The sequence below is a fragment of the Suricata suricatta genome, chromosome 17 (assembly GCF_006229205.1).
Source record: "Suricata suricatta isolate VVHF042 chromosome 17, meerkat_22Aug2017_6uvM2_HiC, whole genome shotgun sequence".
NCBI lineage: Eukaryota > Metazoa > Chordata > Mammalia > Carnivora > Herpestidae > Suricata > Suricata suricatta.
This window is the reverse complement of record NC_043716.1, coordinates 15,445,122-15,464,494: the sequence shown is the minus strand read 5'-3', so window position 1 is coordinate 15,464,494 and position 19,373 is coordinate 15,445,122. Positions and strand designations below refer to the sequence as shown.

General features: G+C 40.5%; 1 protein-coding gene across 3 annotated transcripts; it reads right to left on the bottom strand.

The window, feature by feature from the left end:
- TMIGD1 (transmembrane and immunoglobulin domain containing 1) lies at positions 1 to 16,004 on the bottom strand. Of its 3 annotated transcripts, none has more exons than XM_029928568.1 (7): positions 15,961 to 16,004; positions 13,900 to 14,005; positions 11,777 to 12,055; positions 7,434 to 7,709; positions 1,738 to 1,841; positions 652 to 692; positions 1 to 117 (listed from the first exon to the last, which is right to left on the bottom strand). In XM_029928568.1, exons 2-7 carry the CDS (start codon positions 13,979 to 13,981, stop codon positions 114 to 116), a joined length of 786 nt encoding a protein of 261 aa, XP_029784428.1. In that variant the 5' UTR covers positions 13,982 to 14,005; positions 15,961 to 16,004; the 3' UTR covers positions 1 to 113. The 3 variants fall into 3 exon arrangements, with proteins under 3 accessions (XP_029784428.1, XP_029784427.1, XP_029784429.1); XM_029928567.1 differs by having other exon boundaries at positions 13,900 to 14,002; positions 15,961 to 16,002; XM_029928569.1 differs by lacking the exon at positions 1,738 to 1,841 and having other exon boundaries at positions 13,900 to 14,002; positions 15,961 to 16,002.
- Between the last annotated feature and the right edge of the window lie 3,369 nt (positions 16,005 to 19,373).

Here is a 19,373-nt window from a genome sequence, read left to right as displayed (position 1 = left end):
TGACAATTTGACAGGAGTGAATTTAATAATAGCAATAAATATAGATGGGACTACATAAATCAAGGAAGTCCTGATGCAAAACTCTTGCTGTGTTAGATGGCATCTCCGCTTTCTCATCTGAAATGAACCAAGAAATCAATCATAATGATGATCATAACAATAAGAAAAAAAATTCAAAGCAAGGGTCATGCTCTCGGAAGGAATGCCTTTGTTCTTTTAACCCACTGCTTACTTCTCCAATGCTGGAGCCAACAGACTAGGCAGTATTTAGAATGAGGACTGTGGCTTCTGACCTTGTTGTGAGGGAGAAGGTAGCGTGGCTTACCCCAGGATAGGCCCTCTCAGTCACTTACATCATGTGGCAATACAATGCAGGTGCCGCCTAAGCATTAGCCCAAAACTTCCTAAGTAGAGAGCAGGCTTAAGACCAACGGTACTCTCCTGCTCTAGGCAACCTTCCAACCTAGCCCTGCCCGTCTTCCTATAAAGTGAAGGCAGATTCTCCTCCACCCTCCATTCTTGTCTGAACCTCTTCACCTTCCCGCATCTCTCCCATCCCTGGAGGAGTTTGCCCAGGATGGGCTGTACGTTGTATGCCGCTGCTACCCATCTGCTTCTGGGAACTCATTGACCCCAGCCCAGAGTACTTACAAAGCTGTTTCTCTTTGGGGTTCTTCATTCTTTACGCAGAGCTAAAAACAAGCACAAGGGCAATGAGTTCGCCTGCTTTTCAAAGGCAGTAGATAAACATTTTGAATGCATCAGGTTGGCTCAGGGGACAGGAAACCTAAATGTCTGTTAATCTCCTACTCAGAAAAATACTCATCAATACAGAATGCCTGGAAATACAAACATCTCTGCACTAGTCCAGGTCTTGTTCTTTGGCCATAGTATTTCTGTAATGAACCTACAGAGGTATAATCCTTGAATCAAAATGCTTCTAGGATTCTCAGGTAGATGATCCTTCCTTCCTTCCTTCATTTTGTAGGAAAAACTTGCTTTGGATTAGAACTGGGGGTTGGCTGAATTTCTTCTTGGGAGACATTGTTGCCCTGAACTATACCCAGTTACCATATATTTCAAAGAGAACACCTCTTTCTGTGTAATTAACTAAGCCTAGACCGCACTGGCCTCTCCTTTGAGGCTGTCTTCCACTTTTGCTTCCCTTTGGCACTGAATTAACTTGGGGAGCCAAATGCAAGGCATTCACCAATACACACGCTCTGCATCAAGCTAACCAAGAATTTCGCCATTTAACAATCCAGAGTCCAGCGCTGCTCCCCCTCCGCCCCACCACCACCACTCCCCCCCAGGCGCTGCAGCTGCCTGCCTGGTTGTGCTCAGGAGGTGAGCAGAAAGTGCCACCTTTTTCATGCAGATCTCTGAAGCCACAGCAGATGTTTCCCTGTATATTTATTTATTGTACCAGAGGTACCATGGCAACAATAAAGGGAAATTTAAAAGGAAGAAAAAAATCAGCCCCAAATCCCCTACTCCTAACACCACAGCTATTTTCATTCAAGTTTTGTCCATATGTGCTTCCATTCTTTTGTTAAAACCATCCTTATAACATATATACAATTTGTATGCCCTTGCCCTTGAACAATTTCCATTTTAGGTCTTTAGAGAGAACAGATTGTCCAAGTATGGTTCCCAATTCTAGAGTCACTTATATAGCCAGTGCTCTGCCTGGATTTAGATGACTTTTTACCTAAATATCTTAGAATACTTCAATACCTTCATTATACTTTTTCTTCTAGCAATCAGTCCAAAGCACAACGTCAGAAAGACCACAACACACGCAGCAATAATGGGTTCTATTGGAATACCCACAGCTCTATCTGTTGGAAATGCAAACACAGGAAATAAGAACTAATATTTATATGCTTCTAATTTGTGTTTCTATTAAGCCCCAGCTATGGTGCCTTGCACTCAACATATATCATCATCTTAATTAAATCCTCCATACAACCCAAAAAGGTAGGTATTAATAACCTCATTTTACAGGTGAGGAGCTTCATGCCCCAAATCTCAGAACTAGTAACTAGCAGAGATAGGTTTTGAATCCATCCCTTTGTGAATTTATTTATTATAACGATAATTTGTTGTAATATGAATCACTCCCCCAAAGCGGGTAGTCAGACCATTTTGTACTTTCTCCATCTGAAATTTTCCCACGCAGAAGGCAGAAATCAATGGTTTTTCCTGCCCTTTGAAAGCCCAAAAAATACCAGAAGCTATCTCCAAGGGAGAAAAAGAGGAAGGAAGGCTTTAAGAGCAAGAAAAGTTGAGGAGCTTGCTGGACTAAGGGGAGAGAGGCCTGTGGGCCCTAGGAGTGGAGGCGACCCCTGTAGCTGTACTGTGATAGTCCTCCAAGCCGGTGACAGGACATTATACAAGATGGCTGCACGGTGCCCCCAGGGAAAAGGGACTGTGAGCACCAGCCTTCCCAACCTTGGCAAAGATTTTCATGCCTTTCTAAACATCACAGAAGAACAGAGAGTCTACTTTTTCTTTTTAATGTTTATTTATTTATTTTGAGGAGGGGAGGTTGTGAGTAGGGGAGAGGTAGGGAGAGAGAGAAAAAGAGAGAAAGAATCCCAAGCAGGCTCCATGTCATCACACGGAGGCTGATGTGAGGCTCCATCCCACTACTGTAAGATCACGACCTGAGCAGAAATCAAGAGTCGGATGCTCAACCGACTGAACCACCCAGATACCCCAGAGAGTCTACTTAGAACCTGGTTTAGAAAGAGATGAGCAGCAATCATGACAACCTGCAAATGAAAACCCATTCCAGGAGCACCTGAGTGGCTCAGTCGGTTAAGCATCCAACTTCTGCTCAGGTCGTGATCTTACAGTTTGTGAGTCTGAGCCCAGCGTCAGGCTCTGTGGTGACAGCTGGAAGCGTGCAGCCTGCTTCACATTCTGTGTCTCCCTTTCTCTCTGCCACGCCTATGCTCATGCTCTTTGTCTGTCTCTCAATAATAAATAAAAACGTTAAAAAACTTAAGAAAAAAAGTCATCCCATTGTTTCCAGAACACCAGGTAAACTCAGAGCTATTTTGTTCATCAGGCACTGTGGGCACAGCTTGCAAGCTTTCCAAATGCCCAGAAAAATACATATTGGTTCCAAAATATGAAAACAAAGTGGCAGATTGGTCAAAATTAATAAATGATTAAATATCTATAAAACATAACTTTGTCTCAACTGTAACCCAACAGCCAAATAATAATATTTAAACCTTAAGAACCACATTAATAACTAATATATAATAAAATTCAAAATGTATGCAAGTTACAAACATCCTTTCAAAAACTTTACAGTAAAAAAAGCATACTACACATACTTCATTTTAATATGTTTGATATAATACAGGATGAAACTTTTAAAAGTAAGAGTGCTTAAGATCAACAAAGATATTTAAATGACCTCACCTAAGCCCATGGATTTTGATGCCACCCTGGGGACGGTGAGGGGGAGGGGGCCTCCAATCTTGGCTAAGATAATATTTTAGAAATTTATAGGAAATAAAAAGTGTGCTATTTATTGTGATCTTGAGTTGGTAGATTGAGTGGGGTCAAAAATTTTTTACTGACTCACTACTGTGTTGTAGGCACGGTGCTCAGCCCTGCAAAAAATAGATCAGACATGGAAGGCTCCTGCCTTCATGGGGCTCACATTCTAGTAGTGAAGACAGACATTAAATAAACCAAAAACACAGACTGAGATCAGTGTTACAAAGGACATAGATAGGGTCATGAAATAGTATATGAGGGGTGAAAGGTGGAGAGGAGGGGAAGAGAAGACTTTAGATAAATCTCATTTCAAAGCCCAAGCTCTATTTGCCTCAAGACTATAACATTAAGTTTATCCCTCCATAAATGTATATGACACACTCAACCACTTACCTTTTACTTGTTTTCTTCTTTCCTGTTTGTCCAGTTCCTGCTTAGGATACTTTTGGGGAGTAAGTAGATTAAACATCCCTTACTCTTATTCTCTTTTAGCTGCTACTAAAAATTTTTCTCACGAGAGTGTGAGTTGCACCAATATTCTGGAGAAATTCTGCCCTGTGGGCCTTCTTGTAAGCACTGACCCTGTGAGAGCCAACCCTGGGAGACACCCGGGAGCCTTCACCTTATCACAGGCCCTTTCTACTTTCAGTGCCAAGGAAAGATGTCAAAATGAAGGGGAAGCAAAGAAGGGACAATTAGGAAAAGAAATCAGAATTTGGTCCAAGATCTGAATATTTTTACCAAGCTGAATAAAATGAAGCCCCACGTGACAGCTTTCACTCCTTAAGCTGAAATAAACTGCTTGATCTGCTGGGGCTACCTTTAGATTCTGTTTCTGATGAAAGTGACTTTGGTAAATATAATTGCATCTCCCCTGTTGTCCTGTTTTACTCTCCTGTTTGTAACCAGATTTGGTCATTCTCCCCCCGCCCCCCCATATTTATTATGCAAGATGATCCTAACACACAGGCTAACCTCTCGTGCTCAAGATCTGTGATTACACTTCTAGCTTTGCATGGCCCCATTTAGAAACTACCCTACTGAGCCCTGAAGCAGGAGAGGCTTGTGGCAAACACATTTAGCTGAGCCCAGGCAGCAGGGCACTTGATGCTGTGAAAGCAGCCGACAGCCTGGGAAATAATAGAGCAGGAAGAAATAAGAAAAACAAGTTGGCTTGGCAGGGTTCCATCCAAAACAGGATCTTGTCCACCTGAAAGCCAATTTGTCAAGCTGACATCCTGCTTGCCACACAAGTTGTATGTTTTTTATGTCATCGAGCACTTAGAGCATTTACGACTCCTTCTTAACCAAGAAGGATGATATAATCCCCTAATCTCTACATATAATTTTTACAGCCAGTTGGAATGGCATGGCTAGAGGCCCCCCCAACTGTGCTTTTGTGGGGAGGTGAATAGCTACACAGTTCAATAAGCTGCCCCTTCCACCGAGCGGTGGCTCTTACCCCATGCATACTTGGGTTATTTGTGGGTTTGGTTTTTTGAAGCAGGCAGCCCCCTGGGAGTACTGTCACTGTCCTCCCTGTAGGACAAATTACTGAACACGCCAGTAATCACAGTAATGGGCATTCAAGTGGCCACAGCTCTCCCTTCCCACCAGCCTCTCTGTCGGTGTCCCAGACCCCCTCACCCCTGAGGGGCAGGAAATAAGCCCTCTGGTCACATCGTCCAAACCTTCTGGCAGGGAATTCACTTGGCTTCTGAGGAACTAGCAAGAAAAGCAATGAGTGGGCACCCAGAGGCAAATGACAGCGTGAATAATGTTCTAACAAGAAATAGGAGCCTCGGCTCGTTTGGCTGTTCTTGGTGTACTGGCCTCAGACCAGGAAATGTGTGTGTGAGCACTTGCTGCATCTGTTACATACACCAGGTATCTTGCCTTTCTCTTTTGTTTTTCTTTTTTCATAAAAATAAAATTTTATTTCAACTGATCAACATTATCCAATCAGAGTAAGAAGGGAGTTAGTGAATGTCCCCAAACTAAAGCTTTCTAAATTTTTTTTTACATTTATTTATTTTTGAGAGACAGAGACAGCACAAGTAGGAAAGAGTCAGAGAGAAAGTGAGATACAGAATCTGAAGACAGGCAACAGGCTCTGAGTGGTCAGCACAGAGCCCAATGCAGGGCTCGAACCCACAAACCATGAGATCATGACCTCAGCTGAAGTCGGATGCTCAACTGACTGAGGCACCTAGGCGCCCCATAAACTAAGGCTTTCTAACCAAACTAAGGCTTTCTAACCAGAAAATTGACTTTGCTTGCCCAAGTTTGCAGATGACATAATCAGATATGTCTCTCAGCTTCATAATTGCAGTGTTAACATGAAAACAAACTTAAAGATTTTTTTTCTTATGTTTTTGCCTATATATTTAGCAATCAAATTTAACATTTTTTTCTGATAGCATGAAAGAGATAGAGAGAGAGAGAGTTCTCATGAGTGGGGGAGGAGCAGAGGTAGAAGGAGAGAGAGAGAATCCTAAGCAGGCTGCATGCCCAGAGCAGAACCCGATGATAGATCATGACCTGACCCGAAATCAAGAGTCAGACGCTTAGCCGACTGAGCCACCCAGGTGCCCGGCAAAATTAACACTCAAGGGTCTTAATAAATGTTTGGTTCAAATTAAAAAAGATGTTAGCTAAGAAAACTTAAATATTTTAACAGAACTTTCAGGATCTGTATCAAAAAGGAAGTTATCTTTGAACTTGGATTCAGGGAACAGCAGGAAAAAATGATTGACAGGCTTGATTGTTGCCAATTCTGTCTCACATGCCCTGCTCCCCATCCCCCTCCCAGGCTGGGGGACGGTCTAAAAGAAGTCCTCGAGACCCAACATCCTCTACGGGGCTTTTCTGCTGTGCTAAGACTGCAGTTTTCTTTACCCTGGTGTCAAGATGGCTGTTCCTACTCAGGCATCACAGCTGTGTTCTTGAAAGTTTCTTTTTGTGCTGCTCACCTGGAGGTCAATTTTTGCCACAATCATCAGTGGTAAGTGGAGATGTGGGAACACTAGTCTACATTCCATTTGCTCTCTAACCTCATTTCTTTCTACTCTCTTCCTTGCTTTCTCTGCCTAGGTCCCCTTTCTCTTTTTGTATAAATGAAAAATATGAGGAGAGAAGAACATTTGAAATTTTATTTGTTCCTTGTGTTTGCAGAAGTGAAAAATCTGGGTGGATGGAGCATGAAACCGAGAGAAAGACATTTTCCCACCATTTTTCTCCTCCCTCACTACTGATTAGCCAATAGATTACAATTTCAGAGTCAAGAGTGATTTTAGAGATTCATTTTCTTATCTTTTTTCCCTGTATGTGTTTCTGACTTCTCTTTCTGTTTATCATTGGGCTGTAAACTCAGAAGTCCAATTCCTACAAACCTTGTGACCCAGGAGAATTTATAGAAATATTCCTTCCTAAAAGCCAACCAGAATTGTCTTCTACCACTTGGTTCTAGAAAGGACCTTTGCTCAAAAAGCAGTGTTTCATATGGAATGGGCATGATCTCCGACATGAAAGAATTAGAATTCTTTTTTTTTTAGGTTTATTTATTCATTTTGAAAGACAGAGTGTGCACGTGGAGGAGGGGCTCAGAGAGAGGGAGAGAGAGAAAATCCCAAGCAGGATCTTCATGGACAGGTCAGTGCAGAGCTGAAACTCATGAAACTCATGAATCATGAGATCATGACTTGAGCTGAAGTTGGATGCTTAACAGACTGAGCCACCCAGGTGCCCCACCCATTAGAATTCTTAGTGGAAATTTCTTGGATAGACATGATTTTCCAAAGAAAATCATTGGATATTAATCATAATTAGCATCATCATCTGTTGCCGCACAAAATAGTTACTGAGAACCTATTCTGACTTTTACACTGTGCTAGATTACTTAAAAAGAGAGTTACCTTTAACAATGAGGTGAAAGTCCTTGGTCTCCATTTGCAGAGATGAGTTTGCAATGCAGCTATAGGTTCCATTGTCAGATTTCTTGACTTTGGTGATTGACAGTTGAAGATACTCACTTGTTTGTTGGACTTGGTGATTTTGCTCCAAATTTAGGATGTTACTGTTTTTGTACCACATCATTCGGGCCTGGGGGTTGGATTTCACGTTGCAAACCAACTTCACGTCACTGCCTTCCTCAACCGTTTGCAAGTCGTCTCCACTCAGAAGAGGAGGAACTATAAGACTCAAGCATTTAGGCTTAATTAGTGGGTAAGCAGTAGTTTACTGTCAGTGTTCAAGATCTGCCTCCAGTCAGTCTCTTGTAGTCATTCATTCATTGGAGAAAAATTTATTGAGTACCTATTTTATGGCAAACACTGGCCTAAGAACCAGGGATACAATGGTAAATAACATACATCTAGCTCCAAACCTCATAGAACTTCTTTGTAGTAGAGAAGATAAACCATGAAACAAATGTATATAATAATGAATTTGTACCAAGTAGACAACTTCTAATACTACCTAAAAGGACAAGCCTTGAGTCTTTGCTCTCTGAAACCAATCTGTACTAATATGTTGGAGAAAATAGTGTAATATGAAGAAAGCAGGGATTGCACTTATCCCTAATTCTATTTTACACCACTTTCTGTGACCTTGAGAAAGTTACTTAACTGCTAAGTCACTGCTCACTTTCTTCATCTAAAAGGTGGGACAATACCTACCTCACAAGGTGTTGTAAAGATTAAATGAGATAATGCCTGTTAAGGATTTACCACAGTGGTAGTTACTATTTTTATGATGGTGGCGGCAGTGGAGGCAGTGGCTGCTGCAGTGGTTTTGAGGTCACCTCACATCCTCTATTTTTGCATTTTATCAACTGCATTTGCCCTGGCCCCATTTCCCAAGGCATATTTGCATTTCCTCAATGATCCTCTACAAATAAAGTCCTCCGATTCTGAAAACTCGGACATCTATGGATGGCAATTGTGACATTGCAACCCTCTCATCCCTCTGGGAGAGCCAGTTCTTACTCCCTCCATGATAAGGGCAATCCTAGAGACATAGATACTTGAACACATTTATCTTTACCAAATAATTCCAACTCTCACCCGCATCAGAGCTTTCCAACACCAAGGGGGAGAAAAGACTGATCTGATTCTTCCTCTTCTCCATGCCCCTTGCATATTCTGGTCAAGGTGCAGAAGAATAATAAAATGCTTGCAAAGCAAGCAGTAAGAAGGAGCTAGAGTCAGGGAAGGAGGAAAAAAGGAGCTTGTGTAATCTGCACACTGAATAATTAGACCCTGAGTAGGCTGTGCTATTAATAACTCTTTCAGAAGAATGACATTTTGCTGCTCTTTGGAATGAGCTTGAATTCTGTATCCATATCCAACAAGGATGTTATATCGCATTCAGATATGTAAAATAAGGAATGTAATTATCAAAAATATATCATAGGACCTGTGGACATGTCCTGTTAGTTGTTCCTTTTGATTTAACCACTTAAGGTTAATTTTAAAGCATATTAGCTATATGTGAGTATTCCCTTTTGTGAAAACTAGTACATTTCAGATAAAGTTAAGGTCCTCTTTGATTCCATCTTGTTTGCTTCCTCCCCAAAGATACCCACTGCTATGAGTTTGACGTAAATCCTTGCAGATCTTTTTTGAAGAAAAGGGTTTTTAAAAAATGTTTATTTATTTATTTTTGAGAGAGAGAGAGCATGAGGGGGGAAGGGCAGAGAGAGAGAAGAGAGAGAGAGATAATGAGCAGGGGAAGGGCAGAGAGAGAGAGGGAGGCAGAGAATCCCAAGCAGGCTCTGCTCTGTCAGTGCAAGGCCCGACATAAGGCCCAAACCCATGAACCACAACGGTCATGACCTGAGTCCAAATTAAAAGTCCAGTGTTCAACTGACTGAGCCACTCAAGCATCCCCCCAAAACAGTTTTTTATACATATAATGTACCAATAGGAAATACATTGTATTTTTTAAGAGGCTTATGAAAAAAAGACTTTATTCTCTCAATAGCTTGCATGTTTTTGAGATATATTGACTTTGAACCACAGAGAGATCTAGCTCATTGCTTTTACAGTGCTACAGTATAATATAAGACTCTTTAATCATTTTGATTGATGGGCATTATTTTCATTTTTAAAATGTTAATGCTTCAATAAACATTTTTGTGTATGTCTCTGTAAGTACAAGTTGCATGCATTTCTCCAAGGTTATAACATCTAGAAGTAGAAACACTGGATCACAGGTTAGGCACCCTTTAAATTTTGATAAAAATTGTACAAGAGGTGGTCTTGATTTATACTTTCAGCAGCAACTGTTAAAGAAGGTTCAGGTTCTATGAAAAAAATCTGTTTCTACAACCCTCCCCCAAATAGTGTATCATCAAGCCTCCATGTAGTTCTCAGTCTGCTATTTATAACAATGTAATACTTCCCCAGAATTGTACGTTATGTTCTTATCACTTTTATGAACTTGTTTGGATTTATTGATTAGTGAGTTTGTGTCAATTATTGTCATTACGAATCACTGACCAATTGACTTTTTTATATATATGCTTAGCAACAGCCATATTTAGGAGGTTGTTGTAAAGATGGTCTGAAATATGGATTCAGGTTGGAAAACTGAAAATCATTTCTTTAAGCCACTGCATCCTATCTGCCATGTCTCCCTTAAGAAGATGCAATGGGAAGGGCTCTAAGTCAGGAGCCTGGGGAACAGTGTTCTGTTCTCAGCTCTAGCTGTGATCATTTGGGCCCTCAGTTTGAGCCTCTGTTTCCTCATCTGTCATTTTATAAGGATTACAAGACCTTCAAGATCCCCTGATAAGCAAGAGGTAGCTTACTAAAAACCACATTTTGCTGATTTATAGAAAATAAAAAAACAAAGCTCCTTTGCCCAGGAACATGCAAATGTCTCACTCTAGAAACTCAAAGTGTAAGATGCCAGTATTTTCCAGAGTTGGATTCTTCAGCTTTTTTCCCTTTTTATTTCAAGAGCAATGACATCAATTCTTCACAGAAACTTTTGCTGAGCTCACGAAGTCAAATGCCTTTGACTTTATTACTAGGTTCTGAGTCCATACCTTTCTTCCACCAAATGATGTCATATCATCACCTTATCCTACATCACCCCTCTCTTCATTATCCATAACTCCCTCACATAGGACCAGCTTTCCACTCAAAACCACTTATGTGATCACCTACTTGAAGGACTCCACATAGTCCTACCAATGGGTTACGAACACCTGAATCCAACCACCAAAGAGACTCATCATTTTGGGTTTTAAGGTGATGTTAAGAGATTCCCAGGGTGCCTGGGTGGCTCAGTCGGTTAAGTGTCTGACTCTTGATTTCACCTTGGGTCATGATCCCAAGGTCATGGGATTGAGCCCCACGTCAAGCTCCATGCTTAAAATTTTCTCTCACTGGGGGCACCTGGGTGGCTTAGTCAGTTGAGCGTACGACTTCAGCTCAGGTCATGATCTCATGGTTCATGGGTTTGAGCCCCGTGTTGGGTTCTGTACTAACAGCCCAGAGCCTGGAACCTACTTTGAATTCTGTGTCTCCCTCTCTCTCTGCCCCTCCCCCACTTATGCTTTTCTCTCTCTCTCAAAATAAATAAACATTAAAAAAATTTAAAAAGATTCTCTCTTACTCTCTGTCTCTTTCTCTGCCCCTCTGCCCTCTCTAAAATAAAAATAAAGGTTTAAAGAAAAACGATCCCCAGTGAATGGCTAAGTAGAGCACAAAGCTAGAAACCACAATGGAAAAGATCGGTGATTTTAAATACATAAACATTTAAAATTTCAATATGGCCAAAACAAACAAAAAAAAACTATAAAAAGGGCAAAATATAAATACAAGAAATACTTATAATCTCAAATGACAAAAGGTTGATTTCCTTAATATATAGCCCTTATCCAAACCAATTTTAAAAAGACAAATAACCCAATAGAAGAATATGTAAGAACATGAACACGCATTTCACAGAAAAGGAACATGAACAGCCAACACATTTATGAAAAGGTGGACGCCGTCATTCGTAATTTAGAAATGAAAATAAAATTTCAAGTCAGGCTGGCAAGTTCTTAGAGTTGAGGATAGCTGGTGCTCACGAGGGTGTAGGGAAATAGGCACCTGCCTGCACTACTGTGAGGGCAATAAGTAGGGCAATTTGACAATACCAAGCAGATGTTAAAACGCACATACTCTTTAAACTCAGATTTCAAGGGCCACTTAATATAGTGCAGACTACATAGACTGACTCGCAGTTTCTTCCCCTCACTCACAAAAGACATTCAGCAGCACTGAGATGGACACCGACTGATCTCTCTGTAGCTTGCAGGTAAAGGTGATTCCATGGTCTTTTTCACTGATGGAAGAGACACAGACAGAACTGGAGTTGATTTTGTTTCCAGATTTCAAATCCACTGTCCCCTCTCCTCGGTACCAGAGAAGTTCTTCCTCCCTGGTGTGGTTTTTAACAGCACATTTCAGAGATTCTTGGGAGCCAAGCCAAGTGTCCAGAATATAGTTCTCGGTTTTATCATTTACAGTTAAGACAGAACCTGAGAGGGCAGGAAGAAACTATTAACATTGAGTGAACAATCTGAATGGCATAAACAGAGGATTGGTTAAATAAATCATGTTACACCAGTATGATGAAATATTCTGCAATAATTAAAAATAGTTATATTGGTCTATAGGACTTTACAAGGAAAAAGATAAATTAATAAAGATAGAAATATCGTATTATTAACTTAAAAAGGGGAAAGTGTTGAAATGATGGCTACGAAATCTTGCCGCATGTCAGAATCACCTAGGGATCTTTAAAAACATACTGCTTCTTGACTCCCATCCCCAGACTTTCTGATTAATTGATATGAGTGCAATTTGGGCATCGCATCTGTAAAAAACCTTCAAGTGTTTCTAATGTGTAGTGAAGCTTGAGAACTACTGCGTTAAAAAAGAGTATATAGAGTATGTACAGAATTACCCTCATTTACACACACATACACACTCACACACAATTTATGAGGAAATTTTTTGGGAAACATCTTTCTGTGTATACTGAATAAGACTGATAAAAGTGAAGAAATGCTTTCCAGGCTTAAACTGTTTACTTCCAGGGGTTGGAAGTAGCAAAATAAGGGGTGGGTGTGGGGAAGTACAAGTGAAAACAAAATTGAAAAATACTTAAGACACAACTTTAGGTGAATAGGTGGAATGTAAGTTACATCTGTAATCATTCCTATATATACATAAAAATTGAACATGCAGTTGAATGTGGGCAAAAGCTGATTTGAAAAGATTTCTGATTAGTTGATAGAATTGTGGGAAAGTGGGTCTTGCATTTCTGATATTTTAATATTGTTTTGGCAGTGTGGTAAAATAATTGATGTTTAAACAACTGTTTTGTAGGGTAGACAAGTTATAGCGTGGATGATCAGGATATATGACAGTTTTCATCTCTGATTTTCAGAAATGCATTCACTGTAACATACATGAATTTTAATTTTTACTTTCTGGGTTCAGAAGCAAGTTAACAAAAGCTAAAAATAACTTTCACTGCCACAGACTTGCCCCCTATTTAACATCTATTAATACAGTCTGTAAACACATGAAGTTTTCCTTTAAAATGCATAAACTACTGATGGAAATAATGTGACTTTGCAGCCTAGATTATTTTTTTTTAATCTAGAAAAATCTATACCAAAATATTTTTGAGTGCATCTCTGAATGATGGGATTTGGGGGGACTTTTAGTTTTCTTTATTCTTTTTTATATTTCCTAATTTTTTTATAATGACATGTATTACTTTAAATTTTTTTTAAGAGAGAGAGAGAGGGGGGGGCTAGTGGGGGAGGGACAGAGAGAGAGGAAGACCCAGAATTTGAAACAGGCTCCAGGCTCTGAGCTGTCAGCCCAGAACCCAAAGCAGGGCTTGAACTCACCAACTGTGAGATCATGACCTGAGCTGAAGTAGGATACCCAACAGACTAAGCCACCCAGGTGCCCCGAATATGTATTACTTTCAAAACGGGATGTTGGGGGTGGTGAGGGAGGGTTGGGTGAGATCCACTTCCAGATTGGGGTAGAGAACAAGTACGGGAAGGATTTTCCTGTAAGAGATATGTTCAAATAAACAACAGAGCCTCTTTGGGATGTGATTAGTAATGAAATGCATTAAAATGTAGGAAAATTCTGGCTGTGGCTCTGGAGAGAATAGAACATTTACTCTGTCTCATAATATCAGAACCATAAAAATATTTTTTCATTTAATGTTTTATCATGTTGTCTGAACCACACCAGCAGTGTATTTGGTGATTTGGATTTTTCCAATGCCCGCTGATCATTTATTAATCTGAAAATTTTCTTTGTTTAAAAAGAGACCAGAAGAGTATGAACTTACTTGTCACCTCACAGGGCAGAAACAAAATCACTAAAAGGAGAAATCTGCACGTTCTCATTAGGCAACTGATCTTCCAGGCCATCTTAACAAATTCACGTCTGATCTGCTGGGGGAAAGAGGGTGTCATTCGTTCTGTACTTTGATCTATGCTGAGTGTATGAAACTTCCTCTTGTCTATTATGCATTTAAAATAAAATCCCAGATGAGTCATCCCAGCTGTAACAGTGCTATTTCTAGTTTTTAATTAAACAATCTTGTTCTGATTACTGAGTCCAAAGTACCTTTAGTATTCAGGATTTTTTTAAGGCAAGAAAAAGAAAACCACAAGGAAACTGACTTATACGATATAGGGCAGCTATAGGGCAGCTCTGGAGAAGGTAGAATCAGTCTTCCCTGGAGAAATTGAGAGAATGTCATTTTAACAGGAAGAGAAAGAAACTTGCTTCATTCATAGACAGTCTCTACTGAACTATAGTAATTCTGATTTTGAAAACCTCTCTTGGGTCATTTTAGTTGCTTTCTGATAAAGAGAGTCGTTGAGACTGTTCCGAATCTCATAGACTCGAATGGTTAATACCTTGGAAAAGGCTCAATTGCAGCGGAGACTCTAGTTCTTTTTTTTTTTTTTAAGTTTAATTTATTTTGAGAGAAAGAGAGGCAGGGGGAGAGGCAGAGAGAGAAATGAGAGAGAATCCCAAGCAGGCCCCTTACTGTCAGCAAAAAAAACTGGACATGGGGCTCCATCTCATGACCCATAAGATCATGACCTGAGCTGAAATCAAGAGTCAGATGCTTAGTCAACTGAGCCACCCAGATACCTCCCTACTTTTTTGGTTTATTTATTTATTTTGAGAGAGACAGGATGAGCGAGTGGGGTACGGGCAGAGAGAGAGAAAGAGAGACAGTCCCAAGCAGACTCTGCACATGCAGAGCCCAATGATGTGGGGCTCAAACTCACGAGCCATGAGATCATGACCTGACCCGAAATTAAGAGTTGGGCACTCAACCAACTGGGCCACCCAGGCACCCCAAGTCTCTAGTCTTAAACCATGTTAATCTCTTGTTTTCCCCATCCTTCCCCCATCCTCTCCCTCAGAATACCCATTCCCCTCTACCCTGGATAGACTAAGAATAATAGATAACAAAGTCCTCCTTTTTTCCTTCTATGCTCTTGCTGCTGCCACTCCTTTTCCTAGATATTCTCTAGGAAAAACATGTTTATTACTTCCTTTCAAAAGTACCACTATGAATACGGTAGAAACACATATTGAATGCTTTCTATGAAACAGGCACTGTGTTCAACACTTCACATACATCATGCCAATCTCAGCGAAGTCTCTAACAACCCTTTTGAGTTCATTTCTAAAGGTTTAAAGAGATTATATAATTTGCCCAAGATCCCAGAGACAGTAAATATCAGGGCTAGGATTCGAACCCAGGACTCCCAGGGCCAGACTCTTAACCACCCACTGCCTAGACTGATAATTCTCCACCTTTATGAAGCCGCTGTTAATCCCTCTGAGCCCCGGCCATTCTACAGACCTCAGTGACTTGGAATTTCATTCCCTGGATACAAATATCAACCTTCAAGAGCTGTAACATTCCTACAACTTCGTTAGATGGGCTTTGCTTCTCCCTGCCCCAGGCCTGTTCTGACAAGAGCAAGCTTCATTCCTGCCAGACTCACCCTTTCTTGTTGGCAAGCCTACACCAATATTTCAATAAGATGCAATTAGTACTAACATTGATTCTTCCGTAATTTTAAAACTTTGCCAAGAAAAGATTTCTATCCTAGCACTGTAACAGTGATGATTTCAGAATATGGTCATTAATAGAGTTTTCTCAAACACTGTCCATTGTAGGTGCTTAATAAGTGCCTAGTGGGGGCTTCTTGGTAGACCATACCCTACCCTATTAATTAAAGAGGAGGATTGATGTCTCCCCTTCCCTTCTACCACATCAGACAGCATCTTTTCAAAATGAATTTCTTCAAAGTCAATTACTTGACTTGTTTTTAATTTTCCCTACTCTCTATATAGAAGACAAAATTTTACCACTTACCTGCTAAACTCTGAAAAAGTGACTTCGTTTGCCAATTGTCTCTTCATCTAGGAACTCTGATTCCTTTTCCTGTTACCATCTTTATAATACTTGAATTTGAACACTTTATGACAGTAGAGTCAAGTACACAAAATAAATTGGGTTCAAAGTCTGTTTCTTTTTATGGATTCTTAGAGAAGACACTAACTGGGAAAGACATCTTCTTCCGACATGTTTTCATGTGTCCCTAAATTACTAGGTGGGGTCAGATATTACTAAGAGGGATGTAATTATTCCAAGAAAATCTGACCTTGTGCAAAAATTTGTAGCACATTTCACTGAACATTTCCATGTTCAAGTAAGATAATGCACTGGGCTTTGGTTATCAGTGGGAAGTGATACTTTTCCACCAATATTAAAGTTGTGGAATCTTCCAATATTTTGGCTGCTGTAAAAACCAACCCTCTCCTCAGCCTTTCCTCATTACCATTCTCAGGCTGTCAAATTATCGAAGTTATCTAACTTAAACATGGCAGCCAAAATATTGGAAGGGTCCACAACGTAAGCAATGTGGCAACCCCAGCTCAGTGCATAAGCTGTAGTAAGCCAAGCACAACAGGGAGAAGATTATCTGTTTGAGACTCTCGCATGTTTGGGGAATCCTTGCATTTTACTTCCAAGAATTAGCAATTAAAGATAACATTGTTTTTGGTTGGTAAAAAAATATGTATGTTTGTGGTGTTATTACCCTGTGTTATACAGTGTTATCTGGCTACTACTATTGTTCCCATTATGCAAGAATAGAATAAAGAGTATTTATGGTTATCTGCACATTTTAACACATTGGTTAAGCATACTGGAAGAGAGCTGCATCTTACTAGTTATGTGTCTTCAAAAAAGCTGTGGAACCTCTATATGCCTTAAGTTCTTTGTCAATACAATGGGAATAATAATAGTGCCCTCCTTCAAAGTCGTTGTGAGGATCAGGGGAAATAAAGTATGCAAAGCAACACACAGTAAGCTGTTAATTTGCAGTAGCTATTGTTGTTGTTGTTGTTGTTGTTGTTATTATTATTAATACAGGCTGAGCAGGGCATAATAAATAAACACAGCCTTCATATATAGCATTGTTCCGGTAAGAATCATAACGAAGAGCAGTTTCTGTTGCCAAGTTGCAAGCGCCTTCTAAGGAGGGTTTTTTTTTTTTAATGTTTATTTATTTTGGGGAGAGATAGAGACTGAGCATGAACGGAGGAGGGGAAGGGAGAGAGGGAGATACAGAATCTGAAGCAGGCTCAAGGCTCTGAGCTGTCAGCACAGAGCCAGATGCGAGGCTCAAACTCACCATTTGTGAGATCATGACCTGAGCTGAAGTCGGAAGCTTTACCGACTGAGTCATCCAGGCACCCGATAAGGAGGTTTTGAGTTTGCTTCTCAGTGGGTCTAAGAGCAGTGTGTTTTACTATCACCATTTGTAAATGAATTTGGCAATGAATTGATGTCTTGGTTCTGGGTCCCTCCAGAGCCAACTCTAAGACAAAAGCTTTGGCTGCAAGTAGTTTATTTAAAGGTAATCTCAGGAAGCACAGAAAGGGAGTGAGACATGGAAGGTAGGACAACTAAGAAAGGGTATATTAATGCACAGGTTACCACTGTGGGCAACTGTCACTGTGGACCCTTTGACAGGCTCTGTAGACTACTCATGAGGGAAGGAGGTTTGGGTGCTTGTCCACTAACTTCTCTTCATCCTTGGTTAAGGAATACTCTTGGGGTATTGACTCCCCAGCATCTCCAGCCTGTCTTTATGAGGGGGGAGTGCACTCTTTTGATCTAGACATGAATGTTCAGGGAGAGACACTCAGCAAGTCACCTTTTTTGCAATATGGGAACTGTTTGCAGGCAAGCCAAGGGGACATGGGTAGGGCACCAACACCAACTTCTACAACTGGATATTAAATGATATTAGGAAATAATGGTTAATTATTCTTAGATGTAATTGTAGAATTGCAGTTGTTGAGGAGAATGTCCTAATTCTTAGGAGATACCTGCTGAAATATTTATAGGTTAAGTGTTGTGATGATTGCAATTAACTTTCAAATGATTCAGCAAAAATAAATACACACACACACACACACACACACACACACACACAAAGCAAGTATAGCAAAAATTCACACTTGCTGAACCTAAAATCTATATAGGGTTAAATAGATATCCAGTTTCAATTTTCTATATATTTGACATGTTCATGTTGGGAGAAAGTTAGCAGATATTTTTTGAGTATCCTCTATGTGCTGAGTATTCTGAACATTGGAAGTGCCGATGTTGTGTCCAAGCCAATATGGTGTCTTTATCATGAATAAATAAAACACTTCACTTCTCAAGTCACTCTACTGCCATCTCTGGAAAACTATGATGTCTACAAGATAAATGGTGCTCCCTGAATTCCACCTCATCAAGTGGATTCCCTGAGAGATACAAAGATGATTAAGTCCTCGTCTTGAAGGGTCTTACCTTCTAGAAGGGAAAGTTAATGGTGGTTAGGAGCCAGGTAGAGTGCACTCAGAATTGGTGTGGGTTTTCAAATATTAAAAATGATATAATGGCGCCCCTTCTGGAGAGTCAAAGAAGTGACGGGGTTTGTCCTCCATCATTAAAGTTATTCGTGGAACATTCCTCTTTCCTAAAACTAACAGAAACTAATTTTGCCATCAATAGTTAAGCCTAGTAGTTAACCATTAAGCCTAAGTAGTGTGGCTGGTTGCAGTATTAACAGAGTCTAGCACTTCACATATAAGTAGCACAGGCTACTCCACAGGGAGAGGAGAGAGACAGCCGTGCATCTGGAAATTCCTGGGAGTAGAAGCCAATCTGCTCCACATAGGGCCTGTGCACTTCTGGACAGAGAAGGGGGTCCAAAGAACTAGCAGCCACAGCCTTTTTAAAAATGTTTATTTATTTATTTTTGAAAGAGAGAGAGAGGGAAGGAGAAATGCACAAACGCAGAAGGGGCAGAGAAAGAGAAAGAGAGAGAATCTAAAGTAGACTTTAGGCTCTGAGCTGTCATCCCAGACATGGGGCTTGAACCCACGAACCTTAAAATTGTGAGGCCTGAGCAGAAGTTGGAGGCTTAACTGACTGAGCCACTCAGGGGCCCCACACAGCCTTTGATTAGGGTGAGCCTAAGAAATACCTGGTGGGTCTCTAGGCACCTTTCCTTCAACAGTTTTTTTTTTAAGTTTATTTATTTTGAGAGATACAGAGACAGTGAGAAAGGTAGAGGCAGAGAGAGAGGAGACAGAAAATCCCAAATAGGCTCTACACTGTCAGCACAGGGGGCCTTCGAACTCACAAAACAGGCTAGATCATGACCTGAGCCAAAACCAAGACTTGGCCGCTTAACTGACAGAGCCACCCAGGAACCCCTCCTTCAG